The sequence below is a fragment of the Physeter macrocephalus genome, chromosome 11 (assembly GCF_002837175.3).
Source record: "Physeter macrocephalus isolate SW-GA chromosome 11, ASM283717v5, whole genome shotgun sequence".
In the NCBI taxonomy this organism is placed as follows: Eukaryota; Metazoa; Chordata; class Mammalia; order Artiodactyla; family Physeteridae; genus Physeter; species Physeter macrocephalus.
In genome coordinates, this window is record NC_041224.1 from 53,801,240 (window position 1) to 53,826,267 (window position 25,028).

The window sequence follows — 25,028 nt, forward strand, 5'->3', positions numbered from 1 at the left end:
TTGATCCCCAGAGAGCAGATTGTTAATGAGTATTTTAAAGGACAAGATTGAGGTAGCATGATAAGAGTAGAAAAGAGTACTAGTTTCCAAGGGTTCCAGTCTTGCTTCCACTTCCGTAAAAGCAACTGGAACTGACTTTGAACAGGACAACTGACTCTGAACATGACACTTTCTACTTCCCTGAGAAACTGTCCTCATCTCAAATATTGGAGGTGGGGACCACCAAATGAACTCTCTGATCCATTCAACTCTCAAATCTGGGCCTCTGTGACCATAACATTGAAAAGATTTAAAAACAGAGCAAATAACACTCATACCTTTTTCCGACCTGAAGTGAAGACGAGGGAACCTTAATATAAAAGGTAACTTTTCTTACATGCCTGCTAACAGTTCATGCATAATTTTTATAGCAAAGCATGGATTTTAAGAGATTATTATCAGCTTCCTGAATTTGATAAGCTCATCAGTGTCACCTCATTCTCCTTAAAGAATAATTATCCAAGGTGGTCAAACCCCCAATGTAAAAGTAATCATCTTATAAATCACAGACAAGAAGGTGAAAAAAAGTTAATCTATTAAAAAAATTTCAAGCTTATTAAAAAATTGAATAGTATAATACATCTCTATGTACTCCTCCTCTCCTCCCTGGTAAAACATTTGGTCACTCTCGTTTCACCTGTCCCCAATTTACTTTTTTTCTGGAGCATTTTCAAGTAAATCTCAGACATCTTGTCATTTTACCCCCTAATGATTTCAGTACTCATCTCTAACTGATAGAGATTAAAACAAAAACAAAAACAAACAAACAAAAACAACTGCCAGGCCATTATTATGCCTGACAATATTGTAAAAAAAATTCCTTAACATCATCTAAAATACCAGTTCATATTCAAACTTCATCAACCACCTAAAAAAATTCTTTTTCAGTTTTAGCTTGAAGCAGCAACTAAACAAGGGCAGAGGTGAAACTGATTTCACCCAGGTCACAATTCTTTGTCTTTTAAATATTTCTTTTAGACGCTACCATTACTTAGACACAGTGTATCTGGACACAGATAATGTGAAGGCCACTTTCATTGCTACTAAATATTTCATTATGTGAAATGTCCTATTCTATGAAGCAGATACAAATGTAGTTAAAGACTCACAACTGGAAAGATATCAAGTAATTCTCATAGTTTTCTCAAACGTGTAAACAATTCGGGCAACTTTAACTGCATGCTTTAAAGACATTTTGTTAAACTTTATAACGTTCCCAGGAAGAATCCCATGTGACAAACCCTAGTGGCCTGTATTTTACCCATATAAAAGCTGAATGTCCTAAACTGCAAAGCGGCCCAATAGCAAATGTAGCATTTTCATCTGTAGCTCATCTCTACTTTGAAAAAGACACATCTGAAGGAACACAGCAACAAAGACGCCAGCTTTGTAAATAGGGCTAGGAGCCCTAAACTGTCATAGACTCTGACTTTTGGGAAGGAGGAAGGTGAACAATTTCTCTATTCAGGCCTCTCTGGTAATACACAGGAGCTGCTGTGATTCATAACTAGAAACACTGTTTTATAACACGAGTCTGTGTTTTATAACACACACTGAAACAAACAAGCAAACAAGACTATTTAGAAACCAAAACCAAGCCCTGCAGTGGGGCACTGCTATCAATATCTCAAGATGTCAGAGTGGCTATTTAATCCAGGTGAAGTAGGCAAGGCCTTATCCCTTTCCTTGGCAAGAAAGTGGAAGCTTCCTGCCTGCTGTACATGCCCACACGAGGAGCAACCATGAATTTAATTTTCTTAAAACAGAAGCATTTTCAGACTTGTGTTTTCCTGGACAGCTGCCTGGTGGCTGTACTATGTAATAAGGGCGTGTAATTGACAGTAATGTGAATCACTCACAAATTCTGGCAAAAAAAAATTACGGAGCTATTTTTTTTCCAGGAAAAAGTTAAGGAGCAGATTCATCCTGTCCATTGAAAACAGCAATTACTTTACATGTCAGCTCATTAGCTACCTTTATATATAAAAAAAAAAAAAAATCACTGTGATTTGCACTAACTATCAGCATGTATTGTAAAGAAGTAGTGTGGATTCACAGCTCATGCAATGGAATGGTTTGGGTCAGACATAATCTGTGAAATGGCAAATTTAGATGGGTTACTTGATATATATATGGGATTCCTCTCCCAAGAGCCAGTTGTAGGAGACTATCCTCCCAATGATTTCGCCACTTGAAAAGCTGCCATCTGTGAGGACTTTGTAATTATTATGGTAATACCCAGGGCAGACTGATCAGGCTGCCATTGACATTCACAGGCAGCTTCAGAATTCCTTTCACAAGGCCTCAGACACAGGGATCTCCAAAATAATGGCTGGGGATTTTCCCAGGTAGGAGCTTTTGGAACCATGGAAGCTTTTAGACAAGGTAAAGTGTTGCTTAAATCTATTAATTCTCTTTGAATAAGGGAAAGAATAATCTGAATTAACTTCACTATCAACCTGAAAGGGGCCCTCTTTTCCAAGGCAGAGGCACAGAAACTAAACCGTGGAAATCCATGAAGATTGAATTCCACTGAGATAAACCCTGACTCCATCTGAACTCGACAGGTTCAGAAATGTATACCTTCAGCATCTGTGAAACTGGAAAGCTCCTGTTCAGATCTGCAAGGTGCCTTGAGCTTCTGGTTCTGGAGGGAATAGGGGTATTCTGAACTGTGGAAACCTCAGAAACACATGAAGAAAAAGCTGGGGCTTTAGAATGTCAGGGTTCGTGTTGGGGGGATTATTTTGAAGCAAGGTGAAAAGAGTGGAAACACTTAGGTCTTTCCTTCCATTTATAATACTCCGTGGAGACAGTTTGGATTTTCTCAGAATGGGATCTCTCATTCTTAGAAGTAAAATTGAAGTCAAAATTTGCTAAATCAGAGGTTATGTTGAGATTTTAAGGAATGAAACTAAAATTCATTAGGTACTCCATCACTAATTACTTTTGAGAAGCTTTTCTTCCCTGACAGCAGTTGGGGGCTGGGATTATTGGCTCAGGATGGTCCTTATCACTGACAGCCACCACTAATCTCCAACTTAATTCTGAGTTTATTTGGCAAGTAGCTGCTAACAGGCAAAATGGGGGTGGAGTCCCATAAACCACTAAAAAGAGAGACATTATGTACATAAATCAGCCCTGCAAATTATTTCAGATAGTGTATCTCAATTATGAAACAGTAGCAGACTGTTAAAATCTGAAAAGTAACACATAGTATGTATAACTAGTTCTTTTCAGGCATGTTCTTTGTTCCTATATGAATACATTTCACATGAGCCCAAAGAGATGGAAATGTCTTATTTATTTTTATAATTGAGAAAAATGTGTTAACTCTCTGGAATGTCCATGTGTGGAAAAATAATACATTATATGGAATTGCACACACATGATTTATAATGCACATATCCAGGACCAGAAATTCTAACGAAGAACCTTATTCAACAGAAAAAAAACTTTGTTTTTCTTTAGCATTTGCAATTCCGGTATACCATAATGCTGAGGCCAAGCATATATTTTATTAGTTTAAATCCTAGCTAAGCAATAAAATGTGTGTCATTTTAAATAAAGAAAACATGTTTTTCACAAAAGTTAAATTTAATGTCCATTTTGGCTCCCCTGCAGTGATGCTATGGTGTGCCACCCAGATCCCTCCCTTCGGGATTGAAGCCCTTATTTCCCCTCTGGCCCAAAGTGTTGACTGCCAGTGGCTCACAGTTGAGTCATTTTCTGAGCCTCATCTTTAGCTAAAGGGAGCTGCCTTGCCCAAGATGAGGCCCTTCCCTGGGGGCAGCTGGCATCCAGTGGCTGGTTTGATGCAGGGTAAAATATCCAGTCCCTTTGCCTCAATCTGGGACATCTCTCAAAGGCTGTATTCCTGCTTCTGATCTCTCTGTGGCATCTGGCAAACTGTGGTCGCAACTGTACGACAGTTCAATTTCTCCTGTCCAATCCAGCTTCCTTCACTCCTTAGAGGTGTTGTTCCTAAGTGTACTCCCCAATCAACTTTCTGTACATAAATCTCAGCGTCTCTGCGTCTATTTTCTGGGGAACCCAATCTAAGATATCCACTTATTTAAGAATACTTTAATGGAGCGACAAGTTGGGAATAATGATGAATTTTTAGATGAGAATATGGTAGAACTTCACTTTCTTCAGTGTGAGGTAGTCCCAGCCTAGCCTTGATGCCAAGAGGGTTGGTTCCAGAAGTTTCCTAAGTTTGGCATTGCTAGGTGAGCTCACTTAATGGTGATCATACCATATAGGAAATTTCATGATGAGGTTTTACTATTGTATTAATACAGACAAATCATGGACAGTATGTGGATGCTTTGGCCATATGCAGAATGTTAGAAGTTGGCTCTTCTCTCTTGGGTTAGAAGTTAACCCAACCCTTTAGAATTCTTCCCTATAAGTGAGACTCTGGGATAGATTGACCATTAAAGAGTAGCTTAAGCACTAGGAGAATCTGTGAGAATGGGACCCATTTGGTCATTTTATTCATTAGAAACCTAACTTAAGAGAAACACATCAATAGAATCTCAGGTAAAGCGATTTAGGGCAATAAAAACATAATCTTTAAATGATACTGTCCCCCAGTGGCTCCCATAATGAAAATGAGAACATTTTCCCATCTCTCAAATCACCCCAATTATACACAGGATTAGGTAACTTCCACAAATCAGGCCATGGAAAGTTCTTTGATTTAGAGATATCAGTCAGAACTCTTTTTTTTGGGGGGGGGAGGGGAGGGATGGTGGTGTGTATGTATGTGTGATGGCATAACAGCTTTTCCTTTTCCAACCTGGAAAACCATAGGTTCAGCTGCCTCTTAGGACCGTTTCTACCTTGATTGCACTTTGCTGTGTGAAACTGCAGCACGAAATGAAGATAGCTCCTCTCCCTGCGTTATTGAAAACTCCCATCTGAGAAAGGAAAGGGATGAAAGAGACTACCAGAGATGGTGTTTCTATGAAAAAGCAACTTCCGAGTCCCTAAAGATCTTATAAGTTCATCCTATTGTCATTGAACTTGTTAATAGATGCATAATGACAGAAGAATTATTGTGAAGCTGAGATAACTAGGATTTAGATTTCATATGAAGAGACGGACTTTACATTAGAGGCAAAGGACTTTTATTCTCTGATTATAATCATTCTAAAGTGCTTTTTGACCTTGGAAGAAAAAAAATCAGTGTTAAGTTGGAATTGGTTAGGTTATCGCCTAAGGAGGCATAAAAGGCCATCAGGAAATAAATTAAAATTAAAATAGATTCTTTTATTGGGTCACATCTCATCCTCTCATTTGTAAGCAAGCTTTCCACTCAAGGAATTGCTTCTGCAGGGGATAATTTCGCTCCTCATGTTTTGACTCAAGTAAAAGTTACAAACAAAAGTGGGGAGGAAGCTGCACATAAAGCTTAAAAGACAGAGAGTTCTAAGGAATAGCAGACAGAAACCATGGTTGTGTGCAGCTACTTATGAAGTGGACAATGGTTTTGAAATCAATGGTCCCTGCTAAGTTAAGGAAACATACTTACATTCCAGACCAGACAAACATAGCAATGTCACATGTTCTGACCTTGAATAAATAAATGTCATTTCTTTTCAGGATTTACTTTAAGATTCAGTAAGTAATCTTGGATTATCAGAACATCTACTTCCCAGATTCTTTAACATATCAGGATCACCTTTTCCTCTAGAGACCAGACAAATACAGGATATTTCCCTTGACAGAATATACCCTCCATTCTTGGAAAGATCAGCCAATTCTCTTCTCTAGTAGGTGGTTTTCTTCTTTGCATTTACATAGATGCCAATGGTAACTGAAAATGTCTCTTTCCTTTTTACTCTATAGATTTGATGATCTGGTTTATAAAATCTTGTATGGATAATGCAAACAAATGGTATCGAAGAGGGCACACATTCTTCATCTTTAGATGATATAAAAATATTTTTAAATTTTCTGGATGAGATTCTGATTTAAATCTTATAAACTGCTAACAGAAACTTTAAAGCAAGCAGTTCTATAAATCAACTCTACCTCAATTAAAAAAATTTTAAAACATGAAACAGAGCAATTTGATCAACTTAAAAAAAAAGAGCAAGCAGTCCTAAAACTGAGACTCAAAATACGTACGGTAAATTGTCAGACATCAAGAAGCCCTTTGAGTTGTAGCATTGGTTTCCAAAGTAATATAGTACAAATCTCATGATATAGTTTCACATAATAAATATCTGTTCTTCCTTATAGCTGTTAACAAGGAAAAGATGATTATTTTCCTCCATATTCAAATGTGCAAGAAGAGTGGTCATAAAATTGTGTATGTACACACACACATGCACACGCACACACACACACACATCAAGTCTACAGAAATTAATTGAGCACATAGTAGATACCAATCACTCTGCTAAGTCCAAGATATACCAAGATAATTCAAGCATATCTAGTGGGACAAAGCTACAGAACAACAACTATTCTATAGTATATTTTCTGTACTGTCACCTTAACAATGTCCTGTGGGAGCAAAGGAACTGCAGCAATTAATTTAACAAGGTAGGGTTGGAGAAGGCTTTGCATGGAAGTTGCTATTTGTGTTGGCCTTTGGTGGAGCAGCAAGACTTCCACGGGTGCAGAAGTTGGCAAAAGACATTCCTGGACAGACAAGGTAATACAGTAGAACCAAAGGCGCTGAGACATACCCACACACAGAGTCTTCTAGGAACTAGTCATTCAGGGTGGCAAAAACTGCTGGCATAGAAGTCAGGGAAAGAGCAATGGAAAGATTAAGACCAGGTTGTGAAGGGCCTTGTTTGCCATATTAAGTAGTTTAGACTCCTCAGGCAATGGAGAGCCCTAGAAGGTCATTAAGAAGGTAGAATAAGAAGATCCTGCTGACACTGGAATCCCAAAGCAGGCCATAGTTTTTCTTTTCCTTTTCTTTTTATCTGGGGGAGGAGGGAGTAGGAACTGCTGAATGTAAAGGTAGTATTTTCTAATATACCTGGTCTCAGAGAACAGAATTTAGCCAAGGCATGTTCTTAGCACACAACCCTAGCACCATGAGACAAGACTGATCTCTCCACTAAGAGAGTCACAACAGTCCTTCTTATTATTGGAGTTCTACTATATTCACACAGCAAAGCAAGAGGAGTGCCAAGCTGCATCTTGAGTACTCTGCTGCAGATTTACTGCCTGACAAGCCTTAAAGTCAGAAAAATATTCCAAGCTGAATCTGTCACTAACAGCTTTACACAGTTCGTTGTTTCCTGAGTCCTCTGGCCACTGGGAGACCAAGTCTTGAAGAACACGTTTCCAATGGTGAGCCTTACTGACAACTGCTTTATCATTCTTCATGTTAAATAGACCAGCACATCGAAGCTCTTTCAAGCCAGGAAGCCAAGCTGATGATGTGAACAATCAGAAAGTGATTTTTCTCCTAACTGCCCACACTTATCAGAAGTCTGAATTTATACAGTACATGGGTAGCAAAGAATGCAACACTAATTTTTTATTACTGTTTGATTCCCCTTCACGACAGTCCCGTGTGGCAGGAAAGTGGTTAGTTTGCAGATAGGAGACACCTAGGACCAAAGAAATAAAATAATTGGAAATCATTGTTTTGATGGAGTTGGGGCAGAGTTAGCAATCGCGTTCCTGGGCTGCTGCTTTCCCAGGGAAGCCCGACAGCCTTGTTCCCACCGCAGACTTAAATGTCCTGAATCCATGTACATCAGTTCGATTCCTGAGCCCGAATGACAAGCTAAACTAGCAATAATGCCTTGCACAGGATTTTAAGCGACATAATCAACCGGAGAGGGACTTGTGTCAGTTAGACTTTGTCTCCTTAAAAATCAAGAGTAACAGTGGTAAGAGAGAAGTTTTTAACAAGGAGGAAAACCCTAGACAGTTGTCTCTAAGATTCTTCACCACAGCTTCAAGGACAACCAGGAAAAGAGCTGCTATTTGAGGCAACTTCATTATAAAATCATTTTTAATAAGCAATCTTAACAAAGAAAGGGAATACTCTGGTGGAGAAAGCCTCCAGGGACCCAGAGGCTGCCCAGTTAAGTTATTAGGAAGTTTCACACAAGGGACCAAACAGCTATTTCATTGGCCTCAGGGGACAGAGTTTAGTTTTCACCTGTTCTCTAGAGGCACTGGTGTTATCCTGTCTAAGAACAGCAGAGACTGGTAACAATCAATTATCCTGACACCCCAACTTGGTGAGGGAAAGTGAACATTCAGTTTTGTCAACACAAAAAGACATGGTGGAGAGAGACAGATAAATTAACGTGATTCGGTTCATTACATACGGAAGACTTTTCTGAATATGCAGCCAACAGAAAGCCTCATCTGAACCTTGGTGTTCTTTAAGGGCAACAATAGAAACTCATTCTTGGAAAATGAAGAAAGACCAACAAAGAGAAAAGGGAGTATCATTATCTTCTAACTGTACTGTCCAGCTATGTAAGGGAAATAGTTCTTTGTGCTTATGAAAAAATAATAACGCAGTTTACTTTATGTAAGGAGGGAGCAAGATTGGGCATGCGGGGTTCAAATTTTTGGAAAGCTAGGTGTGGCTGAGTCCCGGTATATTACAGTCGCCTCCAGCCAATTAGCAGCACGAAGGAAAAAAAGCAAAAAGAACCATTAGCCACGCAATTCAAAGTGCACGTGTAGTTGTCAAGTTTCACTGCTTGTTTCATTCCTCTGATTTTAATGAAATGGCAAAAAGCACTGGTCTTTACAATTAGACCTTCCAAGTGGGAAGATGGAGGAAAAAAAATGAAACGCTTTCGCTTTAATAATTAGAACAGCCTTCTCTTTTCGGACTGGATCTTACCTGCTCAAGAAGCACTTTCTACACAGGTGATCAGAGGAAAGACCAGAAAAGAACCTCGATCTGAGGATAAGAATTTTGTCTGAGTTCAGAGAAGGGAATGAAGTATGGAACATGTGCTTCCTATGAGGCTCACTAAATGACAGCAATAAAAACACTGTTTACAGATCACTGTATTTTTTCACACCCATTCTGTGGCTCCCCGCTGGTTATGAGATAAAGCCAAAACCTTATCTCTGTTGTCCACGTCCTCTTTTTTTCTTATTAATACTCTACTGTAGTCAGACAGGTGTATCCAACGCCCCTCCCCCCCCAGTCCTCCATCAATCTACCTGATCACACCTAAGCCTCGTTACCCTTCCAGATCCAGCTCAGCTCCCCACCCGTGTTCTCCACGCAGACAGACAATCCAACTGAATCACAGGCCTGCAGTCTCCTGCAGTTCTTTCATTACTAAAAGTTCCTCAAGTGGGTCTATCCTTTCTCCTCAGATGTAAACTACTGGAGTCTGAGGATTGAGTTAAACTTTCTGTTTTACACTGTGCCTAACACACTGCCAGACACAGAGAAGGGGTTAGAAATATTAAGCTAATAAAATCTGTCTGACTCCCAGCTGCCTGTCCTTTGTACAGGGATTGGCTGTGGTCTGCTTTCCAGCCTTCCTTCCTTAGATTCCACTATAACAGGTATCTGGATCATCCACCATATAGTCCGCTCCTTCTCTCCTCTAAAACAAAAAAATTATAATAAAAGATGTATGGATTAAGTCTCTTTCACTAAATCCAAACCTGAATCTTGCACATTCTTGCATTTTTTGCTCTTCTCTTCAACATGCCCTCTAATCATTATGCTCAGCTGTTAACTATTTAAGACATTAGGAGCTAAAGTCCATGCCTAAGAGTTCAACAAAGTCGAACAATGTAAAGAGCTATCACTCCTACATAAGAAAAAATGTTTACCCAGAGGTGGAGGTGAAGTGGGTGGAGAACATTTCACTGTGAGGAATCTCGGGCAGTCACAGGAAAAAGGGTAACTGAATGCGTGGAAATGAAAAAGTCACCGTTTGCACAGATATGGACATCAATTATAATCAAAAGGACCATGTGACTACAGATACACCAACTTCCTGGAAGTGTAGCTGATAGACCTAGTGTAAAATTTTTTGTATAATTCATAAAGCAAGTTAACGTAGACCAATAACTTTCTTCATATTTCAAACACGTTGACATCTCTGCTTCTCCTCAGTTTTCAGTTCTTTGGACGCAGATCTCAATAAACAGAGAAGCTGGTGTAACTGTAAATCCAATCCTAAATTCAGGTACTCTCAAGCATACTTGAAACCTAGATGCTTAATTCTCTTATGCATCCTTTTGATATATATTTCAGTTCCCTAAGGAACTTGTAGCTTTCATGGTTGTGTTTGTTTGTTTTTGGTTAGGTTTCAGGGAAACCACAGTATCCTGAATCATACTACCTCTTAGTGGCAGTGAAAGTTACACATGGATTATCAAGTTGATCTGACAAAAGAATGCTAATGGACAATTTTCTTATAAATGTCATTAATGTCTGTTAACGGCTTTGTTGCAGTGGAAAACAAGTTCATGCTGTAAGAAATACATGTTACTACTAGTGTGGGGGGCATAACTATCTTAGAAGCAAAAATAACCATTTTGAACTCTTGTTTTATTATGGAATCAGTTGAGGTGAATGAATAGTGATGGTAAATGGATGTCAGTTCTTTGATGAATGAGGTTAGGTTGTCAAAAAGATAAGTAATGGTCATTTTAGGCCAACTGATTTAAATGAACTTTTTCATATAGTGGGAATAGCATACCTCCTTCCCATAATCAGTTGGTTCACCAAGCTTAGACGCCTTTATAGGTAAAATAGTTCTAATCTAAGGTAAAAGATAACCTGAGTGAATTGTAGGAATGACTGCTCGCTTGGCTTTCTTCTTATATTTTCAAGTGGAAGGACCACTCTAAGGAATGAAGTTCTTTATCGTAGGCTCTGTGAGTTGGCTTTAAACCCTGGCTCAACCACACACCAGCTAGCTGTAGAACCCTGGGCCTCAGTTTTCACCTGTAGAATGGGGATGGTAGCAACATCTCCCTCACAAGATTGTGGTAAAGATGAAATAAATGAACACGTACAAAGTGCTTAGAGAAGCATCTAGCACTTAGTAAGTGCTCCACAACGATTACCTAATGCTGGTATTGGAGATAACAGTGTGGTACTCGTGTGCATGCAAGGAGTCAATCTACTCTGAGTCCTGGCTCTGCCCACTTCCAGCTGGATGAGTTTGCAAGTTTTCTCTCTTCTCTAAGTTAAGTTACTGACCCCCTCAGATGAGTTTTCTCATCTAAACTGGGGGTACAAGTAGGACAAAGCTCATGGGGCTGAAGAGAAGATTAAATGAGATAATGCATGTAAAGCGCTCAACATAATGCCTGGAATATGAGAACTGTGCATTAGGTGGTAGCTCCTGCTCTTGCTGCTGCTACAGCACCTACTCGTACCTGGACCTTTCCTATCGCCACTTTGATTATTATTACACTATTATTATTATTATTATTGTTATTATTGAACTCGAAGTAACACAAAATCCTGAAAAGACATCGGCCTTTCTTTAAAGATCAACTCAATCATGTACAAGAGTTTCATTAAATATACAATAAATCCATCAAGTAGACACCAGTACTTGGTAGGCTAGGCATTTTTATTTTCTAGCGGTGATGGTGGATTTTAAAGAGCCATTCCCCATCTCAATACACCCTTTTGAACCTATGTTCTGAAATGAGAACACAAATACTTTTTGTCCAAATTCAATTCACAGATCTGAGGTATATGAACAGCAAACTTGAACCAACTGGATGCTCTGATGGAAACACATTCAGATTTTTAATCAATTAATTTTTTATAATTTTTATTGGGGTACAGTTGATTTACAATGCTGTGTTAATTTCAGGTATACAGCAAAGTGAATCAGTTATACATATACATATATCCACTCTTTTTTGGGTTATTTTCCCATATAGACTATTACAGAGTATTGAGTAGACTTCCCTGTGCTATACAGTAGGTCCTTATTAGTGATCTATTTTATATATAGTAGTGTGTACATGTCAATCCCAATCTTCCAATTTATCCCTCCCCCACCTCCAACTTTTCTACTACTATTGACAAGGAAGGGCCTTTCAAACAATTAGGAAAATTGCAGATGGCTCTCTGTGGATGTGAATATGAATCTGCTCAACAATCTGCTGGGATCCAGATGACTATTCTGACCCTACTGTAGCCTCAGTTGCCTCTAAAACACCAATATCTATGTATATATATGTATATACTTGTAAAGTATATACCTGTGCTGTTACATCAGTAGAGTATGCACATCACAAATCCTATTCAAAAACCTTATGAATCAGAGCAAACTCACTCCAAGCCTGTAAATATTCAGATTTGTAAATGGAATTCACAGATCCCCACCATGAGCTGTGGATTTTAAGACTATGCAAATCTTCTACCTTGGAAGAACTGACTTGGCAGGGCCAAGTGCTATCCATTTATAACCTAATATGATGAGACAGAGAAATCCTGTTAAGTTCAGAGGCTTGGCTCTAGACATACAGGCCAAGTCTAAACAAGGCAAACGTCTCCAGACAGCACAGGGCATTTTTACTTCCTTGGACTGACTGATCTTGAAGGAATGACACAGGTGTTCCTCTGGGTGAGAATAGGGGGAGAGGAGGAGCAAAGGTACTTTTCAGCACCTAGAGTGAAATATTTACCTTTCCCTTCATTGCTCTTGTATACTTGGATCACAGTGTCAGAACCCTGGAGGTCTCTCTAATTCTTCTCTCCTCTCCCATATTTCCGGCTTAGTCTGCTTTCCAGTTTATGAGCCAAATCTTCTGAAAAGGGTACACTTAGCATTTGTATTTTCAGATTATTTTCTGTGACTATGTGTCCCCACTTTCCCGCAGTCCCAACCTTGAACCTAGTCTGTAAGCTCCTTGAGGGCAAAGAATCTGTCAGTACATAGTAGGTCCTCAATAAACAATTGTCCACTGATTAGCTCTAGAAGAGGCCAGCACTTGTATTTTGGTCATGTGCCATCGGCAGCAAGCTCAGTGTCTGCAAGCTAAGAAATGAATCTTCTGGCAACTTTGTGAGCACTAGTTTGTGACTGTTTGTCAATGGGTGGACAGGAGCTGGATGAAAGCCTCCTGAAAGAACTTGAGTGTGGCTATTTCTCAGGTCTGTCCTAATGAAACATCCAGCCAGCAACTGAAATTATAATTGCCGTGAGTCACACCATGAGTCACATGGGTTGCCACAGCAACCTACTAACTATATAACCAAAGCACCTTCCATTAGCTTTGCCAAAAATGGTTCTTGAGTTTTCCTGGACTGTGAAAATAATGTGGGTGAGCCCCAAGTTTGGGGTTGCTAAGAGTCTGCAACCAAAAGGAATAGCCTCAAGGAAAGGAAAAGAACACGAGAAAATAAGGCGACTGTACTTCTTGGGCCTCCTGAGTAAATGGCAACAACTGTGACGAACTGTTGGGTTGGTTTTGTGATATCAGCAAATACCCAAGGAGAGGTGGTCGAGGTCTCAAAACTCATTTTCTCTAAGTCAAACTTAAAGCCAGGCCTCTAGGGGTAAGAAGTGAATACATTAACCTAGTCCACTTTAAAAGATTGCAATAAATACTTTTTTTTTTTTTTTTTTTTTTTTTGCGCTACGAGGGCCTCTCACTGTTGTGGCCTCTCCCGTTGCGGAGCACAGGCTCCGGACGCGCAGGCTCAGCGGCCATGGCTCACGGGCCCAGCCGCTCCGCGGCATGCGGGATCCTCCCGGACCGGGGCACGAACCCACGACCCCTGCATCGGCAGGCGGACTCTCAACCACTGCGCCACCAGGGAAAACCTAAATACTTTTTTTTCTTTAAAAATACAAAGGATTAGTTCTCAAAGAAATATTCTGATTTGTACTAAAATATTTTTACTCTAGAGAACTAAAATCTATTTATAAATAATACAGTGCTTTAATTTTACATCTTAGGTATGAGCCTGCTGCAACCAAACATTTGCAAATGTACTAAATTCACTTTTAATGGTTATTTGGGTTAAAATTAAAAATTCCAGAAGCTTCAGAAGCATATTTGATTTTGTTATTTACTAGGGAAAACTGACATTCAGTTGGATTAAACTGACATATTTTCCTAATTGCTTACAGAGTAACTTGTAATTTTTACATGTTTGGAAGTTCCCGAGTGTGGAAGAAAGCAAGCAGAAGAGCCTTAAACAGGAAGAATAAGGAATATAATTTAGGATTACAAGTTAGGTGGTTGGGATTAACATACACACACTACTACATATAAAAGAGATAACCAACAAGAACCTACTTTAGAGCACAGGAAACTATACTCGATATTTTATAATAACCTATAAGGGATAAGAATCTGAAAAAGATATATATAGATAGATAGATATAGATATCTATATCTATCTATCTATATCTGAATCACTGTGCTGTACACCTGAAACTAACATGACATTGTAAATCAACCATATTCAATAAAAAACAAACACTAAAAAAAAGAATAAGAAGTACAAACAAGAATGAGAACAGGAGGAAGTGACAATGGTCTGTTGACTCTGGAAGCAATCGAGGGGCCGACCAGGTATCTTTCGGGTCTGCGCTCTGGTGGCCGGCTGATAGATTCCCTAAGGTGATGAGCTATGATGCCAAACTTCCCAGTAGCTGGAAATAGCTAAGATTACTACCTGTTGTATTTTTCACTTTTTCATCTCCATATATGTCATCTTCTAACGTTTTAGTGAATGCAGAACTACCCATGCAGAATTAGATGAAGAAGTCAGGAGGAAACGAACAGATTTGGCAAATAATAAAATGTGGCAACTAATAAAAACCAAGACAACAGTTGATTCCAAGAGAAAGATACTTATGCACATAGTACTATTACGGCAGGAATGAGACCAGAACAAACTTGTGAATCACAAAGCAAAAGCAGTCTTGAAAGTGTCCAATCAAATACAGGTGCTATATAATCAACCAGAAAAATTAAATTAAAATTCTACACCACGGTGTAAAATTTCTCGAGTATATCCCTATCCCACAAGTAAAAACTCTCTTTTATGTTCACACAGCAAAACCCAGCAGCAATATTTCCTGTCAACAACTGAAGAACATCACAAATGTAAGAATTCCTTGACCAACTGGTCATGATGACTTCGTACAAGAAGCCCCAAGCTTTGCCTTCCCCCACCTGCCAAGGGAAGTTAATGACAAACACTGACGGTCCTATCCCAGGAACTCAGGAGAATCCGTGTTCTCCAAAGACCATGCTTGTGGATTTCTCTGAAGCTAACAATCAGATTTCCTTTCCTGGGAATTTCTTGCTTAACTCACCCAAAGCATTTTTTTAAAGAAGCAATACCTATACTTTCCAGATAACAAGGTGGCCTAAAATATTATCAAGTGTCACAACTATTCAGGTTCATTTTGTAGTTCTTGCGCCTCTGACTGGTGTACCTGTGAGCTGACACTTGGGTCTGATAATATATTCTGCAACTGTACATGTTCATTTGTAAGTGAAACAATCTCTCTGTGCCGGCAGTTAGGAAACCCAGATTGAAACTGCTAATGTGAGCTGACTTCAGCTGTTGATGATTATGTAGTCAAGCCTTGACCAAGGTTTCCTGAACCCTGGCTAAAATAGGAAGTCTTGAGACGGCCCAAAAATGAATTCGCACACTTCCCTGATAGTGAAACTTTTTAAAGAGCAGATGTCAAGATGATTTAAGAGGAGCTGAAATTTAACATCTTAAGAAAACTTATCAGCAAATTAGGACAGTTCAGTTTTCAAGAAAAATCCGACAGATGCTAAAGAAGAAGTCATTTGGGTGATAGTTATTAGAGAAAGAACTGATTGGTTTTCTTCCTCCTCACCAGTTGTGGGGCCTATAGAGATGCTAAGATCAGAAATATGATGGGCTGTCTGCTGAGTTGAGTGACAAAAACAATCTCCATGTTTACGTGGCATAGAAGACTAACATGCAACTGGGACAATTCAATTTCTCCTTGGCACGGGCAAAGCTTTGTGTCAACTGTCTTTTCAGGAGCTTTCTCCCCAACTTGTCATTGGGCCATTTTATTTTGGGCCCTCTCCCCCATATCATGAAAGTAAACATCAGCCAAAAAAACCAAGATGACTTCTGATCTAAATCTTTCTATCAATTTAATATTTGAACTACATAAAGGAAGCTTTAAATCTTTCTACATTTACATTATGCTTAATCCCTAAGAATTTCCCTGCTGATTTTCACAGTTGGAAAGGCACTCAAAATCTAACCACTCTGGCTGTATCTTGATTTTGTTTTAAAGCAGGTATAGCTGAGAGAGTTCATTAAGCCTCTGCGGAAAGACCAACCTGTTCTATTGCCTGTTACTGGAGGGCTGCTTTTTTTCACTAGCTACCACACTCATGCTGTCACCCACATCCTCCTTCCATGAATTTAAATCCAACCACGGGGTATTATTTCTGCAAGAGGCCAATGAAATTATCCTTAGGGATGACAATTCCTTAAAGGTCCTTATGGATGGATGGTCTATATATTAAGTAACATCTATAGTCTCTGTCCTATTCGTTGAGGGGTATTCTTTGTATCCAGTGGAGTTGAACTAGTGGGTTTTGTCCACTTATCCAGGAGCCAAGTCATAATGCAAACAGTCAGCGGCTTTCTGTATGTTGCCAGGTGGCCAGGAGTCCATACCCCAAACCGCCATAAACCGTAGGCACAATCATCCGCCCCTGTTCAGGAGAGGCCCAGGACTGAGCTAGCAGAAAGACTGAATTACTTACCACCTCTAGAGTGGGTCCCACCAGGCCAGGGACGAGCTCATGGGCAAGGCTGTGCAAGGAAGCGCTCTGTACCATGCCTGCCCTGCGGATATACAGAGGACTTCAGTCTCCTGCACTGTCAATCTCTCAGTCATCATGAGCTCAATTATGCACCGACAACAGCAAGAACAACAACAACGACGACAACAAAACAACCCCCAAAAAGCTAAAGGGCCACAGATTACCCTGGTGGAGGGACAGCCAACTGGAACCGTGTGTTGAGAGATGACGTGCTGTCCTGAGCATGTGTCCATTACGGGCCTGAGCTTTGCCTCTTTCCTCAAACATTCCACTGAAGCCCACAGGAGAGCCACGTGGAGAGACAGCAGGACTGGGCCCTAAAAGTCAGGCAACCATCAAATTGGGTGGGGTTGCTTTTGGTTTTTCTTTGTTTGTTTTTTGTCTTTTTTTTGCTTTTTATGTTTGTTTTCTACAAATACAGATAGACAGACAGACAAACCCAAGAGCAGATTTCAAGAATCAACTGAGGCACAAGATAAACTACTTTGATGGTACACAGATTTTTTTTTTCCCTCCAAATTGTTCACATGAAATCAAAAATTTTCAAAGCATAAATAGGAAAAATTGGGGGACACGTCTTTGTCGGCCCTAAATTGTGCCGTAAATATCTCCATTGCTTGCCTTAGAAGGATGCCCAAACACATCTCGTAGGTAGCACATATCTGTGGTCTGAAATAGTTATCAAATTCTAATGACACTCTTAATTGAAAGTCTAAATAATATGCTGGTCAAGTACAGTGAAAGTTGACTGCCTGCCATCAATGACGTATTGGTTTCATCCTGAGGATCAAGGCACAGTCAAACATCATTGCTCAGAATGCAGATCACAACACTTTACATTGACGTGAGTTTGTAAACTTATGGTGGAGTTCAAATGAAGGCAATTGATGAAAGCAGTTGAACCTGAGAGGTGGGAATGAATACAGAGGATAAATCCAGCGCACATTTCCACATCAAACTACCCATGCCATTTACCAGGGCCCCCAAAGGCCACACGAGCGGCAGCGCCTAGATTCCCGGTCAGTATCTCTGCTCCACAGACACAAGTACAAAACGGCCTAAATCGTGAACTAGTGGTGAGGAAAAGGAGACCAACGTTTAAAAGAAATCAAGGTGATGTTTCCTAGAAACATACCAACTCGTCTAAGAAGGATCCAGAGTAAGGGTGATCAGTAAGTAATTAATTGATCCTCCTGGCTAGATTTTATGGTTTTTCTAAAGATGAGTGGCTTGCATCGCTAGAATTTATCACACTATGTCTAGACTCTCTTTAACACACACTCAGTACAAACAGGTGGAGATGTACCACTTCCGACCACTACAGGTAGAGAAGTATGACCTCTGTTGACCATGGATCACAGCTGAAACATTAGTTTATACTTGAAAGGCCACAGCAGCCAGACATATGCGAATTCCAACTCTTCAGAAAACTTTGGACAAAAAAAAAAAATGCATTACTTACATGTATGTGTCTTCTTTGTTACTGAGATACCTAGAAGAGAAGAAACAATGACAAAGGTAAGAAAGGAGCCTGTGTGTACTTCTTAGAATGTACACCATCTCCAGTGTACTCAGAAATGCATTTTGTTCAGATGGGGATGGAGAGGCAAGATTTATCTTCATCTCACATACAGCATCGCTGGATCTACCCCAGTGTAACGAAACCATTAACGATGGGCCCAGCAAGCATTGCCTACTGGCTTAAGAGGTTCTGTGGTAAAAAGTAGCAGCACGGACAGTAATTAAACAGAGTGAGAGAAGACTTATTTTTGATTTTAAATAGGGGAGACGATCATGTTTATAGGCAGAGTGGGGAAGATTTAAGGCACAAGAGAGTGAAGCCAACTTACTCAGACAAGAGTGAACTGAGCCACAGAGCAATTAATTTGCTCTGGCCCTTGATTTTGTGTTTACTTTTTAATGAAAATGATTCTTTGTGCTCACAGGAAGCATCACTTTTAATGGTGGGGGAAAATACATCCACAAACTGTACCTCTCTGTCTATACTTGTTAAAGTCAGAAGGGGAATGACAGCTACTTCTTGGCAAATGGCAGCACAATGAACAAAAACTATATGAAAACATAAGGCGTTAATGAGTCAGCACCCTTGATACTTCTAAGATGCTTTATAGAGAGCAGGTGAAGAATGGAACTGGGCAAGATTCTGCACATAAGCCCGCAGAAAGATAACGTGAACGCACACTTCAATGCAAACAGTGCTATCGCCACTTCAGAAGCGCTCCATTTTGAATTCTCTATGCTTCATTCTTCTTGGGGGATATTCTTGAGACCAAATAGGCTCAAAGTCATAAAGCTCTTGAAAACATCTAGCCTGTGACTAAGAAGTGTGGTAAACCTTGCATGTCTTTTTTTCTTTCAAGTTATTAAGAGAACTATTTAACCCTCCTCTGGAAAGTAACACTGTTGAAAAATTTGGCACTCAGATCAGACCTATTACTTAGCTCTGGAATGTATCAGACAGGGAAGAAATCCATTATGAAAATCCATGGTATAGCACAGGGAGAACAGCTCGGTGCTTTGTGACCACCTAGAGGGGTGGGATAGGGAGGGTGGGAGGGAGGGAGACGCAAGAGGGAAGAGATATGGGGACATATGTATATCTGATTCACTTTGTTATAAAGCAGAAACTAACACCATCGTAAAGCAATTATACTCCAATAAAGATGTTAAAAAAAAAATCCATGGTAGACATAAAAAAAAAAAGCTAGTGCCAAAATTGTGCACCAACACCAAAATCACACACTTGTTCCCCCACAAATTTCCACAGGACTTATTTAGGGAAGCTGAAATTACATAGCCCAACTCAAATTCTTTCCCCCCGCCCTTTCTACGGAGAAAAACAGAACTATTGTTTTTCATCGTGTTTGACTTGGCTTCGCACAGTGAAGTTAGAAGCTTCTGCAGAGTCTTGAAGGCTCTCTCACACGGGAACTAACCAAAGGGTTTGAGGAGTTTCTGAAATAAGCTTTTTCATGGGAAGGGAACTGCCCCCAACAGCAGCAGTGAATCAAGTTGAAAATCTGAATACCACTTGCAACTCCAGCTCATGACACCAGCACCAATAAATGGATACTTTAGTGCTCTTTCAGCATTATGAGAGCTATATGTGTACTTTCCTTAGGAAATGATGCTTTCGGTAAAATCACTTTGAAGAGAAAGTGCTTATGCTGTCACTCCTGATTATTCAGAACCTTCACACAATTGGATTTAACACAGCCCCAAACAGACCTATCTATATTCGCTGAGTGTGGAGCTATTTTCTCCTGACATCCAAAGGCCTGATGAAAATACCACTGCTTTGACTTTTCTACTTAAATTTATTATACAGTGTGATGCAGTGTTCTCATCAAATATTTTCATGACGATTATAATGATAATAGATTTTGAAAATCTTTCCAGGAAAGCTGCCTGATCCTTGAGATCACAGCAGCACGGAGCTAAAACTTCTCATTTCTGTCTCCAGGAGACAGCATGACTTCTGTAACAGCACAAACTCGGCCCCTCAGTTTCGTTTAACTGCCAATTAGCGATCAGTACAAGTAATTGGGAGATATACCTACACAAGAGTTGCCAGATTTAGCAGAAACAATACAGGATCCCCAGTTACACTTAAATTTCAGACACTAGCAATTTGTTGTTTATCTGAAATTCAAATGTAACTGAGCATCCTGTATTTTATCTGGCAACCCTAACCTATACAAATAAAATGTAAATTATATCTATCACATGCAAGGAAAAACATACCGATAAATTAATAGATACACTTTTATGGAGAAAGGCTTAAAAAACACATCCCTCTCACAAAAGCAATATTTTTTAAAGTGCATTACAACTCTTAATTATGGAGACATAACTGTGCATAATATTTTCTTTTTTTCGATGTTTTTACTTAATAGCCATTATGAAAACAAAATTCTATTTCTCTAGGAAAAGCAAACGAACTGAAACAATGTGAACACACAAAAGACAAATTTAATGAAACAATCAGAAAATTTATTGGAATTCCCTTCCTTCTCCTCTCCTGAAAAATAACTGTGCTCACACTAATGTCTTGTGTCTCTCCTTTCTCTATAGAAGCTCCAGTTCTTCATATTAACTGACTCCACAGAAGTGAAAAAAAAAAAAAAAAAAAAGCAGCAAAAAAAAAAAAAAGAAAATGTCCTTCTCATTTCACAGATGGGTCAACTAAGGACAATTTAATCATCACAATAAAAAGTTTTCTGTAGAAAGTTAATATCTGATGGGAAGTGAGTCCATGGTATGTATTTAAAGCTACCTAAGGAGGTAAAAGAACTGTACTCAAAAACTATAAGTCGCTGATGAAAGAAATTAAAGATGACACAAAGAGAAAGATACATGGTGTTCTTGGATTGGAAGAATTAATATTGTTAAAATGATCATACTACCCAAGGCAATCTACAGATTCAATGCATTCCCTATCAATATACCAATGGCATTTTTCACAGAACTAGAACAAATAATTTTAAAATTTATATGGAAACACAAAAGACCCTAAATAGCCAAAACAATCTTGGGAAAGAATAATGGAACTGGAGGAACCACGCACCCTGACTTCAGAATATACTACAAAGCTACAGTAATCAAAACATTATGGTACTGGCACATAAACTGATACATAGATCAATGGAACAGAAGAGAGAGCCCAGAAATAAACCCATGCACTTATGGTCAATTCTTCTACGACAAAGGAGGTAAGAATATACAGTGGAGAAAAGATAGCCTCTTCAGTAAGTAATGCTGGGAAAGCTGGATAGCTACATATAAAAGAATGAAATAGAACATTCTCTAACACCATATACTAAAGTAAACTCAAAATGGATTAAAGGCCTAAATGTAAGACTGGAAACCATAAAACTTCTAGAGGAAAACATAAGCAGGACATTCTTTGACATAAATTGTAGCAATATTTCTTTTGGCTCTGTCTCCTAAAGCAAAGGAAATAAAAGCAAAAATAAACAAATGGGACCTAATTAAACTTAAAAGCTTTTGCACAGCAAAGGAAACCTTCAACAAAATGAAAAGACAAACTACTGAATGGTAAAAAACATCTGCAAATGATATGACTGATAAGGGGTTAATATCCAATATAAATAAACAGCTCATACAACTCAACATCAAAAAAGTAAACAACTCGGGCTTCCCTGGTGGCGCAGTGGTTGAGAGTCCGGCTGCCGATGCAGGGGACACGGGTTCGTGCCCCGGTCCGGGAAGATCCCACATGCCGCGGAGCGGCTGGGCCCGTGAGCCATGGCCGCTGAGCCTGCGCGTCCGGAGCCTGTGCTCCGCAACGGGAGAGGCCACAACAGTGAGAGGCCCGCGTACCGAAAAAAAAAAAAAAAAGTAAACAACTCAATTAAAAAATGGGCAGAAGACCTGTATAGGCATTTCTTCAAAGAGGACATGCAAGTGGCCAACAGGCACATGAAAAGATGCTCAACATCACTAATCATCAGGGAAATGCATATCAAAACCACTATGAGATATCACCTCACACTGGTCAGAATGGCTATCATCAAAAAGAACACAAATAACAATTGTTGGTGAGGATACAGAGGAAAGGGAGCCCTTGAACACTGTTGGTGGGAACGTAGATTGGTGCAGCCCCTGGGGAAAACAGCAGGAGGTTTCTCAAAAAACTAAAAACAGAACTACCAAATGACCCAGAAATTCCACTCCTGGGAATATATCTGAATAAAAAACAAAAAGATACATGCACCTCAATGTTCATAGCAGCATTATTTACAATTGCCAAGATAAGGAAGAAACCTAAGTTTCCACCAACAGATGAATGTATAAAGATGTGGTACACACACACACACACACACACACACACACACATATAATGGACTATTACTCAGCCATAAAAAAGAATGAAATTTTGCAGTTTGCAGCAACCTGGATGGACTTGGAGGGTATTATGCTCAGTGGAATACGTCAGACAAAGAAAGACAAATACTCTATGATATCACTTATATGTGGAATCTAAAAAATACAACAAAACTAGTGAATATAACAAAAAAGAAACAGAATCACAGATATAGAGAACAAACTGGTGGCTACCAGTGGAGGGGAGGGGCGAGATGGGGGAGGGGATTAAGAGGTACAAACTATCACGTGTAAATAAGCTATGAGGATACATTATACAACACGGGGAATATAGTCAATATTTTATAATAATTACAAATGGAGTATAACCTTTAAAAATTGTCAATCACTATATTATACACCTGTAACTTACATAATATTATACACCAACTATACTTCAATAAAAACCAGAAAAACCCTGGTATAGATAGTGCATCTAATAAGAGTAAAAAAAAAAAAAAACACACAAAAAAGATTTACTCCCCAAAGCATATCACTCAGCAGTCAGCTCTATAACTAATTTAAATCGACAGGGTCCTGTCCCCCAGCCTTAGCTAAGCCAGGAATCCCCACCAGGGCTTGGGTGAAAGAAATACTTGAGAGGTCTGTGTGCCCTGGTTTGCAACCAGCAGCCGTTTCTTCATCCCCCTCCTCCTTAAATGGGGCGGCTGGGTTTTCTGTTTCTCTTTCTTCTCATTTCCCCAGAGGTTGCACGATTCCTGTCTTTCTCCCCACAGAGCTCATCCTTTCTGAAATCACAGCAGTCTACGTTGCCCATCTTTGTCCTCAAGTGGAAGGGGTAAGACTTATCCAAACCTAATGCTACTAGCAGTGACCCTGAATCAACCATTCCAGGAGAGCTGGGTTTTCTAAAGATAAATTATGATGAGTGTTTAGGAGGCAAATAGGTCTAATTCTACCCAGAAGTGGAAAAGAATAAACTTTTTGAAGGCAGTTTTTAACATAACTGGATTTGGAGTCAAGTTGACCTGAACTTACATTCTTAGTCCATCCACTTTCCTACCCAAGGCTGAGAGGCCTTGGGCAACTTACTTCACTTCTCTGGGCCTGAATTTCCAGGTCTCTACAATTGTATATAATCATAATAATACTCAAAAGGCTGTTGTGAAAATCCAAACAAAATAAGGATGTGTAAAGACCTTTACAAAGTGGGAAGTGTGATATAAATGTTAATTTTTAACTTTCACAAAAGGTGGGCAACGCACACCGTCTTACTTTAACAAAGGTGAATTAGAATGTTCTACTGAAAGCTATGCCATGGCTACTCATGATTTCCTGGGTTTCACACTGACTCATAACCTGGGATTCTGATTTTCAGACCAAGGGCTCTGACTTCAAAATTCATATCTGATGGAGGAGAGCATAAGACAGAGAACCGAGTTTCTAAAAGTAAGTGTACTCTGTTCTAGACCCCAAACTCCCCTGGACTCTACTCTCTAAAATCAAGGGAAGATACTTGCTCATGGGCAGGTAAGCTAAGTGGGCAAAGGACTTGGATCACCACCACCAAAGGGTGTCAAACCAAGTCCAGATGTTGTGAAGGTTTTGATATACTTCCTAATGCCTGGGAAGTGACATCAAGATCCTTCCCCAGGGCTTCCCTGGTGGCGCAGTGGTTGAGAGTCCGCCTGCCGATGCAGGGGACATGGGTTCATGCCCCGGTCCGGAAAGATCCCACATGCCGCGGAGCGGCTGGGCCCGTGAGCCATAGCCGCTGAGCCTGCGCGTCCAGAGCCTGTGCTCCGCAACGGGAGAGGCCACAGCAGTGAGAGGCCCGCGTACAGCAAAAAAAAGAAAAAAAAGTTCATAAATGCAAAGCACTCACAAACCGTGAACCAAAAGGGACCTTGCTGGATGTTTTGGAAAAGTCACTTAACTTCTCTGGGCCTTAGTTTTCTCATCTGTAGAATGAGATAGCTGAACTACACGCTTTCTTGATTTCCCTTCTAGAGCCTTGATCAATGACTCCTTGCCGTGCTTTCAAGCTAACAAACCAAACTTCCTCTAAGCAACAGGCTGCCAGATCTACTTCTCAGTGTGAAAAAAATCTAATGTAGCTCAAAATCAAGGGCAACCCCCTGAAACTTTTTTGCTTTTAAAAACCCAAGAAGAAAGAAGGCAGTATCCACAAAACGTTGTATAAGTAAAAGATACACTTCTTTTGGATGATATTTTTAAATTATCTGGGCTAGAGAAAAATGGTACCTTTTGATAAAGTTGTGAGACTCATAATCTTACCCAGCCCATCATATATATATAAATATATA

The 25,028-nt window shown here is 39.7% G+C and overlaps 1 protein-coding gene across 6 annotated transcripts in view; it reads right to left on the reverse strand.

Annotated features, from left to right (window-relative positions):
* RORA (RAR related orphan receptor A) overlaps positions 1-25,028 on the reverse strand; it is a 741,859-nt gene that overhangs the window by 171,593 nt on the left and 545,238 nt on the right. For all 6 annotated transcript variants that reach the window (XM_055088014.1, XM_055088011.1, XM_055088012.1 and 3 more), the window contains one exon: positions 18,296-18,325. In XM_055088014.1, the coding sequence (XP_054943989.1) occupies positions 18,296-18,325 (30 nt within the window). The remainder of the gene's footprint in view (positions 1-18,295; positions 18,326-25,028) is intronic.